Consider the following 19,390-nt stretch of genomic DNA (forward strand, 5'->3'; position numbering starts at 1 on the left):
AGCACGGACTCTAGGCACATGGGATTCAGTAGTTGCAGCATGCGGGCTCAGTAGTTGCAGCACATGGGCTCTAGAGCTCAGGCTCAGTAGCTGTGGCGCACGGGCCTAGTTGCTCCACGGCATGTGGGCCTTTCCCAGACCAGGGATCAAACCCATGTCCCCTGTGTTGGCAGGCGGATTCTTAACCACTGCACCACCAGGGAAGTCTCAGCCATAGGTTTTTTTGAAGGTCCCCTTTATCTAGTAGAGGGGATTCAATTTTTGTTTTTAATTTGCTTAGTTTTTTTTTTAATCATATGTGTTTTGAATGTTGTCAAGTGCTCTTTTTGCTGTCTGTCTAGTTGATTCTATTGTTTTCCTCCTTTATTCTGTTAATATGTGATTTACGTTGATTGATTTTTCAAATGTTAAACCACTCTTGCATTTGTTGGATAAATTCCACTTTGTCATGATGTATTACCCTTCTTATTGATATATAATGCTGGATTTGATTTGGCAATATTTTGTTAAGGATTTTCACATTTATGTTTATGAAGGATATTGATTTATAGTTTGTGTGTGTGTGTGTGTGTGAAATCTGTGTCTGGTTTTGTTGTCAAGGTAATGCTGGCCTATCAGAATGAATTGGGAATTTTTACCTATTTTTTTGGCTGTGCCACGCGTCTTACAGGATCTCAGTTCCCAGACCGGGGATTGAACCCGGGCCACGGCAGTGAAAGCCTGGAATCCTAGCCACTAGGCCACCAGGGAACCCCCACCCCCCGACCTTTTTTTTCTACTGTATTTTCTGAAATAGTTTATTATAAGACTACTATAATTTTTTTCTTAAATGTTTGATAGAATTCACCAGTGAAGCCACCTGGGCCTAGAGTTTTCTTTTAAAATTTTTGTTGTAAACTTAATTTCTTTTTATTATTTATTTATTTATTTTGGCTGCACCAGGTGTTAGTTGAGGCATGTGGACTTCTTAGTTGTGGCATGCATGCAGGATCTAGTTCCCCGGCCAGGGATTGAACCTGGGCCCCCTTCATTGGGAGCATGGATTCATACTCACTGGATCTCCAGGGAAGTCCATTAATTTCTTTTTAAATTAAGTATTTTAAAATTATGTTTTAAATTATTAATTATGTATTTTACAAACAGATATAAGGCTATTAAGCTTTTCTGTTTTTGTCCTAGGGTCAGCTTTGGCATATTGTGTCTCAAGGAATTTGCAGTCATTTGCAGTTGTCAAATTTGTTTGTAAGGTTTTTCATAATATTCCCTTATCTTTTTTTAAAAATTTTTATTTATTTATCTTATGGCTGCGTTGGGTCTTCGTTGCTGCACGTGGGCTTTCTCTCTAGTTGCAGCGAGCAGGGGCTCATGTTTGTTGCGGTGCACGGGCTTCTCATTGTGGTGGCTTCTCTTTGTTGCAGGCTGTAGTGTGCGAGCTTCAGTAGTTGAGGCACATGGCTCAGTAGTTGTGGCTCACGGGCTCTAGAGTGCAGGCTCAGTAGTTATGGTGCATGGGCCTAGTTGCTCCGTGGCATGTGGGATGTTCCTGGTCCAGGGCTCGAACCTGTGTCCCCTGCATTGGCAGGTGGATTCTTAACCACTGCGCCACCAGGGAATTCCCTCCCTTATCTTTTAAATGTATATGAAATACACAGAGATTTCCCCTTTTTCATTCCTAATATTGGAAATTAATGTCTTTTTTAATTGATCAGTCTGCATACAGATTTATCAATTTTAGTATTCTTCAGAACACCAGTTTTTATTTCATTGATTTTCCTCTGTTGTTTGTAAGTTTTAAATTTTATTTCTTCCTATTTACTTTGGGTTTCATTTGTTCTTATTTTTCTAGCTTCTTTTCTAAAGTGACTAGCTAAAACTGTAAACTTCCTTCTAAGCACGGCTTTAGTTGCATTCCACAAATTTAGATGTGTTGTGTTTTCATTGTCATTCAGTTCAGAATATTTTCTTACTTCCCCTGTAATTTCTTCTTTGACCCATAGATTATTTAGAAGTCTGTTTAATTTCCAAACATTTGAAATTTTTCCGTATTTTTTTCTGTGATTTCTAGTTTAATCCTATTGTGATCAGAGAACATTTTCTATATGATTTCAAGTCTTGTAAATTTATTTTATGGTCTGTCTTGATGAATTTTCCTTATGAACTTGAAAATACATTTTACCGTTGAACAATATAGGTTTGAACTGTGCAGGCCCACTTAAAAGCTTCTTTAATAAATACATTCTTCATTACTACACTGTTTGCAGTTGGTTGAGTCTGTGGATGGGGAACCTTGGATATGGAGGGTCAACTGTAAAGTTATATGTGGATTTCTGACTGTGTGTGGGTCGCTCCGCCTCACTCCCTTGTTCAAGGGTCAACTGTAATGTATATCTTGCTGCTGTTGGGTGAAGTGTTCTGCGAATGTTATTAGGCCATGTTGGTTGATAATATTATTTAGGTCTTCTGTATCCTTACTGACTTTTTGATTAAGGTGAGAAGATTATTAAAGTCCCCAACTATAACTATGGATTTGTCTTTTTATCTTTTAAATTCGGTCTGATTTACTTTATGTGTTTTGAAACTATTATGTGTGCATACTTATACAGGATTATTATGTCTTCTTGATTGACTCCTTTATTTTGGAAATGTCCTTGTTTATCATTGGTAATATCTTTTAGTTTGAAGTTGCCTGAGATTAATATTTCCACTACAGCTTTCTTATGATTAGTGTTTGCATGGTATATCATTTTCCATCCTTTGGCTTTTTAGCTATGTGTGTCTTTTTGTTTAAAATGGGATTCTTGTAGGCAATATATAGCTTCATCTTGCATTTTCTCCCCACCCAGTCTGACAATCTCTTCCTTTTAATTGGAGTGTTTTAACTTTTCTTGTGGTACAAGTATACTGTTGACAAATTCTAGCTTTTTTTTTTTCCTTTTGAAAAAATCTTTAATTTGTATTCATTTTTGAAAGATATTTTCATTGGATATAGAATTCTAGGTTGACAGTCATGTTGTATCTGCCCACCCCCCCGCCCCGCCCCGCCCTCTGTGGGCATTTTAAAGATACTATTTTTTTTTGAAATCTCAGATGGTGAGTTTTTATGTTTTTTTTTTAAACACAAACACAATGTGCACGTGACCTGTCTATTCATTTTCTTTGTTGTGCAGCCTGGCGTTGGGATTGGCGACTCTGATGGCCAGCGGGGCTGCTCTTTCCACAGTGGCTTTGAGTTCTTGGAGTAATCTCAGCACAGTAAGATTTGTTTCACATCAGCAGCCCTTCAAGCTCCTTGAAGTTGTGAACCAGGAACTTCCGGAAGCCACTGGGCAGCATGAGCTTTGTTTTCTTGTTGCTCCCATAACCAATGTTGGGCATCAAGATCTGGCCCTTGAATTTCCTGCGCACCCTGTTGTCAGTGCTTCTGGATGTCTGCCAGTTCCGCTTAATTTTGACATATTGGTCTGACTGGTGTGGGTTGAACTTCTTGGTCTTTTTGACGATCTTGAGCTTCACGAGGGCTTTGAGGACAGCCATGGTGGCCGCCACCTCTGTAGGCAGCGCCAAGGAAGAGCTAAAGATACCGTTCCATTGTATTTTTTTTGGCTTGCACAGTTGCTGATCAGAAGTCTGAAGTCATTCTTAATTTTGATTAATTTTTTTCTGGCTACTTATAGGATTTTCCCCTTTTCATGAATTTTTAGCATTTGATTATGGTGTACCTTAGTCGCTTTTGTGTTTGTTCTGCTTGGAGTGTGTTGAGCTTCTTGGATCTGTGAGTTTGTAGTTTTCATCAAACTTGGAAATTTTTCAGCCATTATTTCTTCAAATATTTTTCTTTTTTTGGTCTTTTTTCCCCCTCTCTGTCCTTCATTTTGCTCAGTTTCTGTTCCTATGTTTTCAAGTGCACTTACTTATTTTTCTGCAGTATCTAACCTATTGTCATTACCATTCAGTGAAATTTTTATTTCAGATATGTTTTTTCATCTCTGGAAGTTCTACTTTCTTTGTATACCTCACATTTCTCTCCTTACTATGACCATGTTTTCCTTTAAATTCTTTTCTTTTTTATTTATTGAGGTTTACTCGACATACCACGTTATGTTAATTTCAGGTGTACAACATGATTTGATATTTGTATTTTTTAAATGAGTTAAATTCTTGAATAAAGTTATGACACCTGTCTTAATGCTCTTGTTTGCTAATTTTTCTTATTATTATAGGTCACAGTTTCCTGCTTCTTGACACATGTTGAAATTTTTGATTAGGTACTGGGTGCTATGAATTTTACATCGTTGAGTGTCTGGATTGTGATCGTACTTTAAAGAGTGTTGAGTTTTGTTCTGGTGGGTGATTAAGTTACTTTTGGTTCATTCTGATTCTTTCAAGTCCTGATCTAGGGTCGCTTTTATCCTAGGGGTGATCTGACTCCCCCCACCAAGATGTGGCCCTTCCAGGTCTCTACCAAAGGCCCTGATCGAGCAGGGAGGATGCTCCACTCTGGTGCTTGGGGCTTGTGAGACCTGTGAGGGTTCTGGGAACTGTTCAGCTTGCAGCTTCTTCATCAATCTTTTTTCAGTCTCGTGGAGTGTCATTCTATGCATGTACAAATTTTAATATTCAGTAGAGACTTAAGGAAACCTCTGTGCAGATTTCTGGAGCTTTCTTTCTGCAAAGAAAGAAAGGGTTCCTCCTCTCTGGAACCCTGTCCTGCACCTTTCAGCTGACTTAGCCTCCCTGAACTCCAGTCTGTTTCCTCAATCTGTTGCTGTGATCTGCTGGGATTCCCCCCTCCCACCACTGCCCCCGCCCTGGCTCCTTGGTCTGAAATGTGCAGAAACCTGGCAGAAGCCAGGGTGGTCTTAGGGCTCATATCATTTGTTTCTGTTCTGTCAGGAATCAAAGTCCTGTATTGCCTGCTGTCCAGTGTCTACAAACAGTGGTGCCATTTATTTTGTTTAGTTTTCTAGTTGTTTACAGTGGGAGGGTAAACCTGGTCCCTATTACTTCATCATAGGGCAGACTCTGTTGGTTCATTTTGAGCAGACGAATGATATAACTTCCATGATCCTCATCTCATCCTGAATGTGGGGTGTTGGTATTATTCCCATTATTCCCGTGGATGAGGAACTGAGGTTCAGAGAGGTTGACCAGTATACCCACAGCCCCTCAGTGATTAATGCCAAAGGTCATGCACTTGCCACTATACCAGTGCCTCTCCAACAACATTTGTTGAATTGAATCTTATTCTTCCGAGCAAAGAACTATGCGCCATATCTTGCCTAGGGCATACCCAGAGCTACACAGTCGCTGGCAGGTGTAGGATGAGCGCTCCTAGAACTGAGTGTTCTTCTGGTTGCTCAGATCTGAGCTGTGTGTGCAGTTGATCTTTGCTTTGCATCAGGGTCAGCACGTGGGCACACCTCCTGGCTGGGGAAGGTCAATGCCTGGACAGCAGGAGTGAGAGCGCCTTTTGTCTCTACCAAACTGACGCATTTCTCTCCCTGCCACTGTGCCCTTTTTTTGTTTGCCTGTTTGTTTTTTAAAGCATTCTGATGCTTTTTCTCTTCTTCCTGCCTGCTCTCTGCATTCTGGCCCCTGAGGATCCTGACTGCAGATTGCCTTAGAGCCTACTTCTTCTTCCTCAGCTGGTGATTTCTAAACCTTACTGTTACTATTATTATTTTTAAAACCATAAACCACCCTGTCAAGATTTTTCAGGATTAAGTGGGAATTTAATTTGTAGGGATTTGTTTCAGGCTGGAAAATAGACTTGACCACTTAAAGGGGGGTCGATGTAGGGGCAGGTGTTTGAGAAGTATTGGACTTTCACAAAAGCTGGCCTGATGAGACTCATGGACCTGTGTGAGCTTAGTTCAGCTTCTGACAAGCAGTTGCCCGCTCAGGCCTTTGCCCTCTTTTGAAGCAGTGTCATGTAAAAGATGGGAGTCTGTCTTCCTCCTCATTATGAGGAAGCGGAATGGTCAGGATTCTCCCAGGGGTCCTGTTGGTGTTTGGATGGAATAGTTCTTCATTGTGTCCATTGCAGGACATTTAGCCTCCCAAGCCTCTGCCCTGTAAATGCCGATGGGACTCCCTGGTCACTGTGACAGCCAGAAACACCTCCACACATTTTTAAATGCCCCTGCGGGGGTGATTGTGCCCCAGGGTTGAGAACCGTTGGGTCGTGACATTGCTTTGAGAGTGGCCAGGTTTGTGGTTTGGTGTAGGTGAAATGTTCCAGGGAAAGACACTGCTATTATGGTCCTTTGCTTGCTTCATTTTGGCTTATGTATATAAAGTGGTTCCTTTGGTTTAATTTTTTAAATTAAAAAATTAATTAAGCCCATATTTATTGAGTACAAGTGACATTCTAAGTGCTAAAGATACGCCTTCACTAAGGTGGTAAAGTGCCTGCCTTCAAAGAACTTAAAGGATAGACAGATAATAAACTAGTTATATAATGAAGAATTTCAGATGCTATTATCAAGGAAATCAATGTGCAGAGCAGTAAAGAGGAATGAAGTCTGTCTTGGTCATCAAGACATAGTTTTCTAAAGGACACAGACAGGAGATGGGGATGGTCCATTTTAGATTACAGATATTTCAACATGAGCTGGCGAATCATCTAGAATGTAATCATATTGGGCAATTCCCAGATTGGCGAGAAGTCCTCTGTGAGTTCACTGGTAAGGTCTGACTGACCTCAGAGAGTACCGTGAGTTGGAATACGGGTGCGGAAATGCTTGTTCCTTTCTAAGCAGCCTCCGAGATTGAGTTTGGAGGTTGGGCTTTGGTGTGCTGAGACCCCAGAAGGCTCTGTGAAGCCAAGGTTTGAAGAATTTGGAGAGTGTTGCTGTTTAAATTCCTTGGTGGGGATATGCACACACATGTGTGCTCCTTATACGCCTTGAATATCCCTGGAAGAATATATAAGGAGCCAACATCAGTGCTGTGTCCCCAAGGAAGAGGAGGCTGTTGGGATGAAAGGGAAGCTTCCTTTTACATTTTTTTAGTATTTAATTTTTTAAAGCAGAATATATTTACATGGCTCACAGTTTAGAAAGGTACAGAAGTGTATATGATGAAAGAGACTTACTTGGTACTGTATATTGCTTAAAGTTTTTCCTCTGGCAGACGTTAGCTATTCAGGGGATGAGCTAATTTTAAGGGAAGTTCCTTGGAGATGATGACTCAGTGATTAGTTGTATCTCAGGAAGAAAGTTTTGGTTTAAATCAGAATCAGGCTTCCTAAATATTAAAGCTGTTTGTGTTAGTTTGGTTCATCTAGTCAAATAACCTACATTATTATTTACGGGGTAGCATTAAGGTTGTTGCTTACTAAAATGTAGTCTAAACAAAACTCGATTATTTTGATTAAGTTGGAGGGCTCAAATCATCTTAGTACCAGTTACTACCTGAGTCATCATGGGCAAGTTATTTAACCTCCCTTGCCTCAGTTTCCTCATCAGCAATAATTTCATACATTTATTATGAGAATGAAATGAAGAAGGAGCTAAATAAATGTTAGCACTTAGTATTTACCAAATGGAGTGAAGGAAGCCCTCAGGAAGGTAGTGAACTTCATATAACCCATTCAGACCAAATCTGTTCTGCTCTTTATTGCCTATTCATTCATTCAGCAAATATCTATGGAAGGCCTAATCTATGCCTGGTACTGTCCTAGGCCCCAGGGATACAGTGATGAGCAAACACAGACAGTTTCTGCCCATGTGGAGTTTATAATCTGGCGAGGGACGCAGACATCGATCGGCTATCACACACTTAAAGTTGCAGTTCTGCCCAGCCCTTGAAGGAGAGGTATACGGTGTGAGTGTACATTAGGGAGATTTGACCGTGTCATGGCTGTCAGAGAAAGAATGCTTCCCCAAAGAAGTGACTTAACTGAAATCTGAAGGATGAATCAGATTGTCAGAGGGATGGGAGGGAATACCTGGTGCAAAGTCCCATTGACAGAGGAAGCAAAGGCCAGTATGTCTGTTCTGCGCAGAGCTGGGGTACGTGGTGCCACGCAGACCTGATATGTAGTCAGAGGAGACGCGTGGCCAAGCTGAGAAGGCTTTTCTATATTAGTGTTGTTGTTGTTTACTGGGGTGGGTCGGTGGATGAGATCAGATTATCGTTTTGAAGTGATAGTCTGTTTGCTGTGTGGAAAATGAATTAGAAGAGAGCCAGCATGGATGTGCGTGAGCTGATTAGAAGGCTATTGCAGTGGTCCAGGCAGGAGGTTTTGGAAGCTTGGACCTAAGTGATGGCAGAAGAAATGGAGAGAAGTGGATGATTGATTCCATGGATATTTAGGAAGGCGTATTGGCAGGACTTGCTCTGGCAAGTGAGGGGAAGAGCTGTCAGTGATGGCCTTTTGGATTCTAGTTTGCATATTTTGGTGGAAGGTTGTGACATTCACCCAGACAGGGAACAGTGGAAGCGGACACATGTGGCGGAGGGAGAGGATTATGAATCTGTTATGGGATTTGTTAAGTCCAAGAGGAGGCAGGAAGGCATTTGGGTGTAGAACTCGGAGGGGTCTGGGCTAGAGATCTGAACGCATGAGCTTATTGATGCCTGGAACCTTAGGAGGGAGGGACAGTGGGGGAGGGAGGAAGGGAAAGCTTGCTCAGGTTCTCTGAGACTTTCTACTTAGTTTCTACACTTTCTAGTTAGTTTCATGCTGGCTGACCTTCTTGTCCTGGCAGAAGAAGGGGCTCTTGAGACAGGACTTTGGATGAGGAGATAGAGTCCTTCCAGCAGAGTCCTTGCCGCTGTGCCCTGTGCCCACTGTGTGGTAGCAACTGGGCATGAGGAAATCTTTGGGGACCCTCTGTGGACTGGACTTCTTCCTCTTCCACCTTCTATCCTTTTTCCCAGGAGGCTTGGCACTTGCCATCTGACTAGCTGGGAGGAGTTTGGAGGCTGGCTCCTGAGACCCACAGATTAGCTCATTTGTCTGGATATTATCTGTAGATAATTGGAAATTGGTTTGAACATCAGTAACAGTAAACTAATCATAACTCTCTCAAGCTGCTTGTTTCCTTCTCTTGGAGATTTGTAGATTTCCTCCCAGTCTGTCTGTCTCTGTCTCTGTCTCTCCCTTTCTCTGAATTCTGGCCAGATCAACCAAGGGTTGAAGGTAAGTGCGAGGGTGAGGGGAGAGATCCAGAGAAGGAAACAGACTAGGGCCAGGCGAGTGGGCCACATGCTGCCTGGCTGTGGGTTGCTCTGTTTATCTGTCAGCTTGTCACTAGCTTATTTACAGAAGGGATTTAAACTCGGCTTTCTTTACTGCTGGGTATTGGTATCCTTAGTGACAGGTGATAAATAGGAACCAGTGTCCATAGTTTGCTGCTTCCTTGGCTCCAAATAGATGCCCAGAGAAAATGCTGAGTGTGGGCAACTGGGGCCCCCTTGTGGCTGAATCTGGTTCTCCACTTTTGCTCTGCTCTCGCTGGTCAGTGTGGCAGGGAGACATGGCAAAAGGGAAGTTTGGCTTTCACTTAAAGCCTTTTGTGGACTTTCCTATTGCTGCGGATTTTGTGATGGTCCCCAGCCCCTGCTGCTCAGCTGCCGGGGCCCTCCTAAGCTAAATGCAGCCTTCTTGAGGTGCCGTGACAGTAAACCCAGAAACAGTCTCTTCGTGTTCACTGGCAAATTCAGGCTGTTCGGGCTGCTTCTTACAGGTAACCCACCACAGAGCACTCTGCGGTATGGAAAACTGGTGAGAAATACGAGAAGTAGTTGTTTGTGTGTGTTGCTCGAGAATGGCACACCTTTGGTTTTTTTGATGTCCATTGGGTGGCACTGCGATCTTACTTTTGTTTTTATTTTTCTTTGCAGCCAAGCTCTACTCCAGGAAGTGAAAATGTGGCGCCTCGAGAGCCGCTGGTAAGAAGCCATGATATAGTATAATTTTCTAATAATTAAAATACTGAGTTTCAAGAAACCTTATGCTCCTATAGTTTTGCATCAGTAGTGCCCCTTTAGGAGTAGGTGCTCTGTGGAGACAGCCCGCGAGTGACCTCTGACTTCTGATTCCTCTTCTGGCACTCAGGGATTAGCGAGATCTCCCCTTAGTAAAGCCTGGTCTTTTCTGGAACGGAAAGCATCCACCCCAGGTGTGGTGATGCACCATTTTACTTGTTTGAATCAGTGGTAATTAGTGGGGTGCCTGAAACCTTTGGGGGCTGAGCTGGAGCGAGGTTGCTGGGCCTGACCAAGTAGCTGCTTGATTGTCTGAAATAGCCATTCTGCTCCTCAGGGTGAGGGCGCTTCAGGTGGCCTTTGAAGAACAGATAAGGGAGAGAGTTCCATTTTTGCCTGGTCAGTAATTAGGTTTGTGATACTCATTTCCAACATTATCTGCTTATACTGTTGATAGGGAAGAGGCCTACTAAGTACTGAAGATAATTTTCTTTACAAAGTGCTTTTGCTTTGGTGGTCTGAGTGAGAGCACTGCCCGCCCGCCCACCCACCCCATTTTCATTGTATTTTGCATTTCAAGGCCTGCTGCAAATCCTGATGGCTGGGTATTAAGACCTGTTATGTACAGGGAATTCCCTGGTGGTCCACTGGTTAGGACTCTGCGCTTTCACTGCCGAGGGGCCCGGTTCAATCCCTGGTCAGGGAACTAAGATCCCACAAGCCGTACGGTGTGGCCAAAAAAAAAGAAAAAAAAAAAAGACCTGTACAAACAGATAAGTTTTATGGAGGGGCCAGCTTTAGGTTTAACTTTTCAGAGCTTTTTCTTTCTTTGAATAGTGATAGCAAGCTTAGGGATGTACCGCCAAGCTTTTGTTTCAGCAGGGCCTGTAGTTTCACCTGTTTTTCTTCCCTCTCCTTCTGGCAGTAGTGGGAGGGGATGACGTGAGGCCCTTAGCTGGTATGCACAAATCTGAATTTTAGTCTGTGCTAAGGCTTTCCAAGGCAGAAGGCAAGTTGGATTTGACTGAGCTGGAGGAAGGCCTGGGTGATAGCAGCCCGGCCAGGACTGTTTGAGGGGAGCACTGTTGTCCTGCATGTCACCTGCTTTTTCCAAGTGCAGCTCGCTTCCCACCACTCCCGGGTGGCTTCATTTCTCTCTTTTGGTATTGCCTGGGTCCTTCCTTGCCGTCTCAGTGGTGTAAAAGCCAGAGGAGCCTTCGCTTTGCCAGCCCCTTAGGTAGGGAACTGGTTTCCCGGGGGGCCTGCCTCGGCGCCCCTCAGGCCGAAGTTGTGGATGTGGCTTCGGACTGAAGTTCCAACTGGACACTCCAGTCCTCTTCAGTCCTTTATTCCTCAGTCTCTTTTTACATTTTTATCTACGGATTTAGCTACTGATCACCAGAAGAGTGGCTGGACCTCCTTTTGGGGCATGATTGTATACACTTCTGGGCATTCTTTCTAGCAATGAGCCCTGGGCAATTGGCAGCGTCGCTGATTTCTGGGTACTTGGAGCCCTGCAGCCCCTTGGCTCTGCTAGTGTTTCTGCGCACTGCTCTTCTCCTGCTGTACTCTGCATCTGCTTGTTGGTTGGTTGTATTTTTCTTTCTTTCTTTTCTGGGAGGCCCTGAGCAGTCTTCAAACCCTAGTAGCCTGCGATCGTCCAGAGTTCAGACTCATTCTCTCAAGGCTAACTCTACAATAACCTTATATTTAATTAATATTTTTTCCCCTCTTTACGTACTTGCTGCATAATTGCTCAGAGGAAAGAAAACACATAGCAGCAATTTATATATATATAAAAAAACAATAATTAAAAAAAAAACCCGAAATAAACTCCCATCTCATTTGGGTTGATCCTATGAGTTGTGTAATTAGGGCCCTATTAAAAGGTAGACCCTTCCTCCTTCCCGTCTTTTTTTTTTATTAATTTTTTTATATTAAACTCCCACAGTCTCTCAGTCATGCCCTTATTGCTTTTGGTCAACCATTTGCAGCAGCCTGATTAAATGAGGGCACCAGCCGAGCTGTATGGTCTTGTGTGAGCTACTTCTGCCTCTTGGGAGTGGCAGTGGGAGGGTGCCAGGCAGAGAAGCCTCTGAGGGCTAGTGACGGCTTGTGTGGCAGGTCGGGGGTAGAGGATGAGCCGCTGTGAACTGGCAGCGGGCCGGAGAGAGTCATAGGGTGCCAGAGAAGTGATGGGCTGGGAGCGCCCACCCACAGAAAGCCCCGAGGCACTCAGCCCAAGTCACACCTTCCCAGGGGAGATTCCTCCAGGCCGTGTGTGTTAGCTGTCTCCTGGGTGCTCAGGAGGAACAGACAATTGAAGAATAAAGCTAAGCCTTCTTCCCAAGTTATTTATGTATCTTATTTGGGGAAGAAAATGCATTTGTTACACGCGAAACAATTAGCAAACGGCACAAGGCTGTATATAATTTTAGCAAACAGTACAAAATTGTATATAATTTGGTGCAGAATTGCCTGGCTGGGAGTATAAGAGAGCCCTCATTATTCAGAGAAGGAAGAGTTCTCTGGGGGTAGGGGGTGCTTAGGGATGGTTTCTGTGAAACTTGAAGCCAGGTCTGGAGGAATAGGATAGTCCGGTGTTGAGGGAGCACCGTGCTCAGTTAGTTTTGGTTTTGTTTTTAACTGAGTGGGGTGCATATTTTCCACAAAATTCCTTAATGGAAGCTGCCTGTTCTCTACACTAAAAAGGCTAAGCATGGGATGCTGAAGGCAAATAATCTTGTTCTTTGTTTTCAGAACTAGATGAGCACTTTGGAAGAATTTTTCCCTTTATTAAAAAAGTGAGTTACAACAAAAGAGGCTCTACTGATTAGTCAGTACGGTGCAAGTTTCATTGTTCGGTGGATGTATTTGGGTGTCTGCATCATTGTTTTGCTCTATTTGCTAGGGAAGGAGGGCCTGATTTTCATATCTGTCCTCTCTGGGCTATAAAAACTGGCTTGTGATTTTGAGTTGATAAGTATGGTCTTGTGGTCTCTAACTGACACATTTGTGTTCATAGCCATCCCCTGGTCTTGATTCCAGCCGCATAGCGACACTGCACGTACCTTCTCTTGCCCGTTCAATCCTCCTCCGCTCCCAAAAGAACCAACCCAGCAACTCTGGCCACATTAGTGGGATAATTGCTCTATAATGTCATGATGTCCTCAGGGCTGGTGATTGGTAAACAGACTCATTTTGATGAATTCTGTAAACTCCCAGTTGAAATTCTCTGATTGTTAATGACAAAACTCTTTGCCAGAGTTAAAACGGCTGATTACTTTTTCTTTATACTTTGTTCACTGAACTTTGCCTCCCAGGGCAAGCTCCAGAGTACTGACCTCTAGCTTCTCCCAGACGTGTTCAGAACCTTCTGTCAGTTTCCCACAGACCCGCGATTTCTCATCACCTGTGTGGGCGCGTGCTCGGGCCGTCACAGAGGTTCTGGGTCGGTCCCGGCACTGCTCCGCCAGGATCAAGTCCTGCCTAGTCAATAGATCTGTAAGAATGGGTGGACAGTTGTCTGTGTGGAGTAACTCGGTTCCTCTCTTGCTTGGACACAGAAACAGGGTTTAAGTAATGTCTTGAGAGTCCTTCTAGTCATATGAGTTTAGGGTATTTGAAGCAGCAATAAATATGCTCCCTTGTTTCAATACAACAAGCTCCTCAATATTCAGCAATACTATTGCTTACCTACTTTATACAACACTTACGGAATTGGGCTAAACTAGAATTTCAGCGTTTTCCTCTTTGACACCAACTTCTTTCTAATGGATGAATCTTCTCTTCCTCTAACCTGTAGGTATAGGTTTTGTTTTTGTTTTTTGTTTGTTTTTTGTTTCTATCCTTTTCCCTGCATCCCTCTACCAAAATAATCCCAAACTACAATTAATGTACCTTTATAAATGATGATGGTAATTCTACTTTATCACCTTCCCTAGGATTAATATTTTTAGTATGCTGAATTCTTTTTTTTTTTAAACATTACATTCCCATCACTTATTTATTCTATAACTGGAAGTTTGTTCCTTTTGACCATTTTCACCCATTTCCCCCACCCTCCCCTGAGTTCCATTTTTTTTTATTTTTTATTTTTAATTTTTTAGGTTTCACATATCTGAAGTAGGGAAGTATCATGTATCCTCAGGTTTCTCCCTGAGGCTAAGACAGAACCTTGAGGCAGGGAGGGGGTGGTTCTGCATCACATGTTTGATCTCCACCCTTCTGGGGAGCTCATCCACCTTATACCTGGAACACCCAAGATTTTCTCTTTGGTTTTTAAGTCAGTTAACCAGAGGCTGGTAATCAAAAGGCCATTAATATCTTGATGAATTCAGGGAGCTAGTCTGTGAGCTTCTCTTTAGGAGAGCTGTGGCTGGTTGCCTGTCTCTTGGAGACCTCTCGCACGTACTTCTGGCACAGTCTCCCCTATATTTGTATCTTTTGTGGGTCAAGTATTGATACTTGGGTATACTTGTTGGTGAGCTCACTGTGGATAGGTGATTCTTATGTTTTTTCCCCACCAAAACATTTCTGAAGAATGACATTCACACGCTCAATGCATTTCTTTGTGTGTACTCACGTACATATGTGTGTATGTGTATATCCAGAACATGTAACACACATATATTTATTTTACAAAGTTCAAAGCACTTGGTGGGGAAATAAAATTGATTTTAATAGTGTATTCATGAAAGTGTTTTACAAGCACAGGGGTAATAAAACTAGCCACTTAAGAGATTTCAGGAAATTGTCATTTTTCCAGGAAAAATAAATAAATATGGCAAATCTAAAGTATTAAGCATTATTATTTAAAGGGTCTGTAGTGGTTGATTTCTGTGGGTGTAGCAGAGTTAGGTTTGCTGAAGTGAACTGTAATCTCCACCTCTTGTTTCCCACTCAGGGTCTGCCTAGAGGCAGTGACCGGGGGTGATATTATAGGGATAATCCTAAGTATGCTCTGTTTATTTATTTGTAAAAAGTGAATCATCTGCAGATTTGGTACTTATGGTACCAAAGCAGGAGGCACCCCTCACGGCTGCTGTGAGAAACTTGGAACCTAAATCGAGTGTCAGCACCCAGAGGGTGGGGCTGGTGGTGCTCCTCCGTTGGGATGCTGCCGTGCGTCCAGGCTCCGGGTGCTGGGCTGGAGGCCTGGGCACCTAGGTAGGAGGAAACGTTGGCTTTCCTCCTTCCCCACTCCCCTCTCATCACCTGTGGAAAACGCTGCTCTTTTAACACTGGCACCCCTTGTCGGGAGGGTGCCTGAGATTCCCGCCTGTCCTGCAGATGCGGGGAGGAAACTGGAGAGAACTAAATGCTGAAATGGATGGACTTGAGAAAAGCCTCATTCCGTCTCTGGGTGGCTTCTCTGTAATCTCTAGGCTACTTACTGCTTTTGAAATTACTGCCTCTTCCTACTCCGTCCTTCCTATTACAGACTGAGAAGGTTTATTGAGTAGACGAGGCGGTGCCCTTTCAGTTCTTTCCTCCTTCAGGTAAATGAAGAGGTTGTGTTTTCAGTTTTAAGGTATCCTTATGATTATTAGATGAATCGAAACTCTTAGGAGTAATAATTAGAGAAATGGAATTTGAGATCGTTATTCAGCTTTGTTTATGTTTTGGGTTTCTGGCTTTCGTGGTAACACTTTATATTTGCTGTCGTTTCTGTAATCAGAGGCCCTGACTGTTGGATAACTGAGCAGTGTCCTCAGTCTGGAGTGGGAACCAGGAAGCTGAGCGCTCAAGTGCCTTTTCTCAGAGCCACAGTGATCAGGGGAGTTGGGTTTTTCATCTTGTCACCAGACTCATTCTTTGAGAAGAGGTTTCATTTTCTCCCTTTCGTCCTGGAGACACAGTCTCAGAGTTCTACCCGGGCGTTGGCTGGGCATGGGATGTATAGAGCTCTTTTTTGGGCAGAGTGACCTTCTGAAAATGTTTTTCTGTTGTTTTAAATCAGTCATTAACTTACTTGAAAGAATTTTTACTCAAAAGCTGCTTTTAAAGTGTGACCTAAAGGTGGGTATTCCATGTGGCAAACTCAGCAAATCCCCTACGAGCCCCCAGTTTGTGAAGCACTGAATGTTGTACTTAGGGCAGCCGCGTGCCCTCTGCTTTTGAGGATAATTTCAATTTAAAATATTTTAGCCCATTGTCAAACCATGCAGACCAATTTGGGTTTGAAAAATCCGCTCTTGTAGTTAACCCCACTCTGCGCTGAGAAGCTGCGGGAAGATAAAGTGGTGCTTTGGAGAAGGACGCGATTGCGGCCCTCCCTCCTTCCCTCCCAGCTCTCCTTTCTTTTATGGTTTGTAGTTATAACCAAGATTTATGCCTGTTGCTCCACAAATCTTCTCTGTGCCATTATGAGTTTGTCTGCACAGTCTAGAGACGGGGCCGACGCTGAGTGATGCTTGAAGTAAATCTGCGTGGGGTGCTCCCTGACCCCGAGGCCGACAGGAGCCGACTCCTGGCCCCCCGGATGGGGCTAGATTGCCCCTGTCGGGGAGAAGACGTGCTGCCACCTCTGTGGCCTCTTGCCTTTGGTGGCCCTGGTGGCCCCGGTCTCCTGCTTGTGCTCACAGAGTCTGCGGGGTGGTGCCCTGGGGTAGCACCAAAGAGGCCTTTCTCTGTGTGTCCGCTGTGGTCCAGTCAGGCCATGGCAAGAGCATCTTCAGGGGCAGGGCTGCCTTTTCCAGCTTGGAGGGGAGGAGCTGCTGATAGAATCAGGCACACAAGTTGATCATACGTATATACATGGTTTTTCCACAGTTTGCTGAAAATGGGTTTTGATGGAGAAGCGGAAGAGTAAACAGCATTCATTAAACATCTTTCTTTTTCCCTTTCCTCATACCTTCTGTTTGCTGTATTCTTTTCTTTGACTCACATCAGATCTCTTGTGAGATGAAGTGGCAGCACCAATAAATACATATTTTTAAGAAAGTGTCAAGAGCTTTCATTAGAAACTGATTCACTGTCATGGTGCCGGGTGCTCTTGACTGGGCAGCTCCTGGCTGGTCACATCCACACCCACACCCCTTCTGCAGACCAGGAGGGCGTCAGCTTGTCTTGAACCCGTGGGCCAGTTGATTTGTTAGCAAATTAGGCAGTTTTGTTAAATATGCTATAAACAGGTGAAATATAATGTGAACAGAGTGATCTATAAATGTAAACACAAATGTAAAAAGAGGGTTCTGTGAAAACTAAGCTGAATGTTTTGGTAAATGCAAACTGCTAAAAAGATTGCTGTCTTTTTAGGTGTGAGTGGGGAAGATCCTAACAATCTAGAAGTATTCTGTACTTCAGTTTGCTTTGCTAATGTCTTTTAAGGGCTCGCTTTGCTTTAGAAATTGTGAAGGGTGTGTTATGGGTGGAGTTTATGCAAGAAAGACGTCTGGGAACTCCAGTCTGTGGGTCCCACACTCAAAGAAAAGGTCTTGGCTCTACATCAAAAGATTAGCAAATGACTGCAGGTTTGTTTATAGGTTTTAAGTTAATGTGAAACGTTTAAGGTATGTAGATAGACCCCGTTTTTAATGATTCCCTGCTTTAACTGATTTTTCAGTTAACTGACCAACTGCTAGCTCTGATCACATAGGCCAGGAGGACTTCTGCCGTATGATGTGCTGGCCTCCGTGCTGGTTTCCTTTATTTTTGTTATATTGTTTCATCCCAGCAAACCAGCGAGGATCACTCTTCCTCAGTTTACAGTGAGGAAACAAGCCCAGGGCAGTCAGGTTCCCGCAGCTAGTCAGCGGCAGGGCTGGGATGTAAACCCTGGCGCCCGCACTGCTGAGCTCTTCTCTCCGTCAGACTTGAGCAGGGTGGGAGAGCAGGCAGGGGCGGCGTGCCCGCCTCGCAGAGCACAGAAGTCTGGGAGAGGGCTTTGGCTCGTTCAGGTGCTGCCTGGTGAGTCTGTGCTTCCCCTGAAGCCTCTGCCTTCACGCGCTCTGGCTGGTTGGAGTCTTTTGTATGCGTCTTAGCTGTTGAAAAGGCACCTATTAATTTATCAGAGGTGATGTGGGCCTCCTCGTGCGTGGAGGAAGCTTCTGCACCCATGTACCTCACTAATGACAGGCTACGGGATGGAGGCGAGATAATAGGATCTTTCATCTCTGTCTGTGGAGCAAGGTGCTATGTCCCTGGTAGCTTCTAGAGGGCAGCAGCCGCTTATCATTCCCTCTCCTGCTGGCAGAGGGAAGGGTCCACAACTGAGCGAGCGCTCGGCTTTTGACTCCACATAAGAAACCACAGTGTTCAGGATCTTCCGTCTCTGCTTTCTCTGCCCCCTCAGATAAATCCTTTATCTGTGTCCCCATCAACATCCACAAATCCTTCACTGTCAGAATTAAGGCGGCAAAAGTCACTTGCTTTGAAGATAGGAGAATGTCTTCAGGAGAGTAAAATCTTCTTGTCACATCTTACTTGTTGCCAATGATAACCCACGCTAATACTGTTTGGATGCTTTGAAACTTTCCCCTGTGGACATGGGTCTTTATTCTGTTGGGAACACCACTGTCATGTGGTTGATCATCTGTCCTTCCTGTCAGCATGTGCCTTAACTTTCCCCAACCCCACTCCCAAGCCGGGCTTATGGAGGTTTCTCTTCAATTCTAAATGACTCATTTCATAAGCACATTAAGGAGGAAACTCTGGATTTGTCAATCCTTTTAGCCTTTGGGGCCCAAGATGCATATGGCCAGCTTGTGCCTTGTTAAAGTGAACGACTGACTACCCCCATCCCAGAAGCACATATTTCACCGTGGCCCTGACTCTCAGGTCTTCTTCCAGTTGTCTGTCTGAAGCAGGGGATAGAAGGGAGAAGGGCTGGTTGCAGGCAGAACCGGAGTTTTGCGGTACACACGGAGAAGTAAATTGGCTGCCACGTTTCAGCCCTGTGGGGTTCATCTAGGACTGGCTGAGACTTCTCAGTCCTGACTCCACCGTGGGAGGAGCTGGTGACCAGTGCTCCCGGGCTCTGCCTTCTTGCAGGCTTGCATCCGAGGACCCTGAGGACCCCGGCATGCTGGGAGCTTCCATCCCAGCTCCGAGAGTGGCTTTCCTCAGAGACAGAGGCCCGCCTCCTAACCTCACCTCTCCAGCTTGCTCTCTGTTGTCTCTCTGAAAAATGGCGGTTAATAGAATCTGCTAATGAACAGAAGAAATAACTAGAAATAGTGGCAGATCATTTGACAGCAAAGTGGTTTATAACTTCTGTTTATCAAACGATGATGATTATCATTATTGTTATTTCTATTGGATTTTTGAAGAATTCAGCCTGGTCTCCAGAGCCCCATTTATAAGACTCTTTATTTCTTCCTTTGTACTGTCTAGGAATAACTTTATTCCAGTGAAATCCAGGTCTGTGGTTACGCACGCCTCCCCAGCCCCTCCCAGCTCCATTTTTCTCCCTTCCTCTCTGCTCAGCTTCCATTACCTCAGCGGGCTCCGG

General features: G+C 44.1%; 2 protein-coding genes across 3 annotated transcripts in view; one reads left to right on the top strand and one right to left on the bottom strand.

The window, feature by feature from the left end:
• PEX14 (peroxisomal biogenesis factor 14) overlaps positions 1-19,390 on the top strand; it is a 141,154-nt gene that overhangs the window by 7,223 nt on the left and 114,541 nt on the right. The window contains exons 2-3 of one of the 2 annotated variants that reach the window (XM_036862116.1): positions 3,168-3,252; positions 9,853-9,900. In XM_036862116.1, the coding sequence (XP_036718011.1) occupies positions 3,193-3,252; positions 9,853-9,900 (108 nt within the window). In that variant the 5' untranslated portion in view covers positions 3,168-3,192. The remainder of the gene's footprint in view (positions 1-3,167; positions 3,253-9,852; positions 9,901-19,390) is intronic. The other variant, XM_036862124.1, reaches the window with a different exon arrangement.
• On the bottom strand, positions 3,171-4,160 carry LOC118900016 (60S ribosomal protein L32-like). Its single transcript, XM_036862146.1, has one exon. The coding sequence runs from the start codon at positions 3,532-3,534 to the stop codon at positions 3,265-3,267; it is 270 nt and encodes an 89-aa protein (XP_036718041.1). The 5' UTR covers positions 3,535-4,160; the 3' UTR covers positions 3,171-3,264.

This window comes from Balaenoptera musculus, chromosome 1 (assembly GCF_009873245.2).
Source record: "Balaenoptera musculus isolate JJ_BM4_2016_0621 chromosome 1, mBalMus1.pri.v3, whole genome shotgun sequence".
NCBI classification, from domain to species: Eukaryota; Metazoa; Chordata; class Mammalia; order Artiodactyla; family Balaenopteridae; genus Balaenoptera; species Balaenoptera musculus.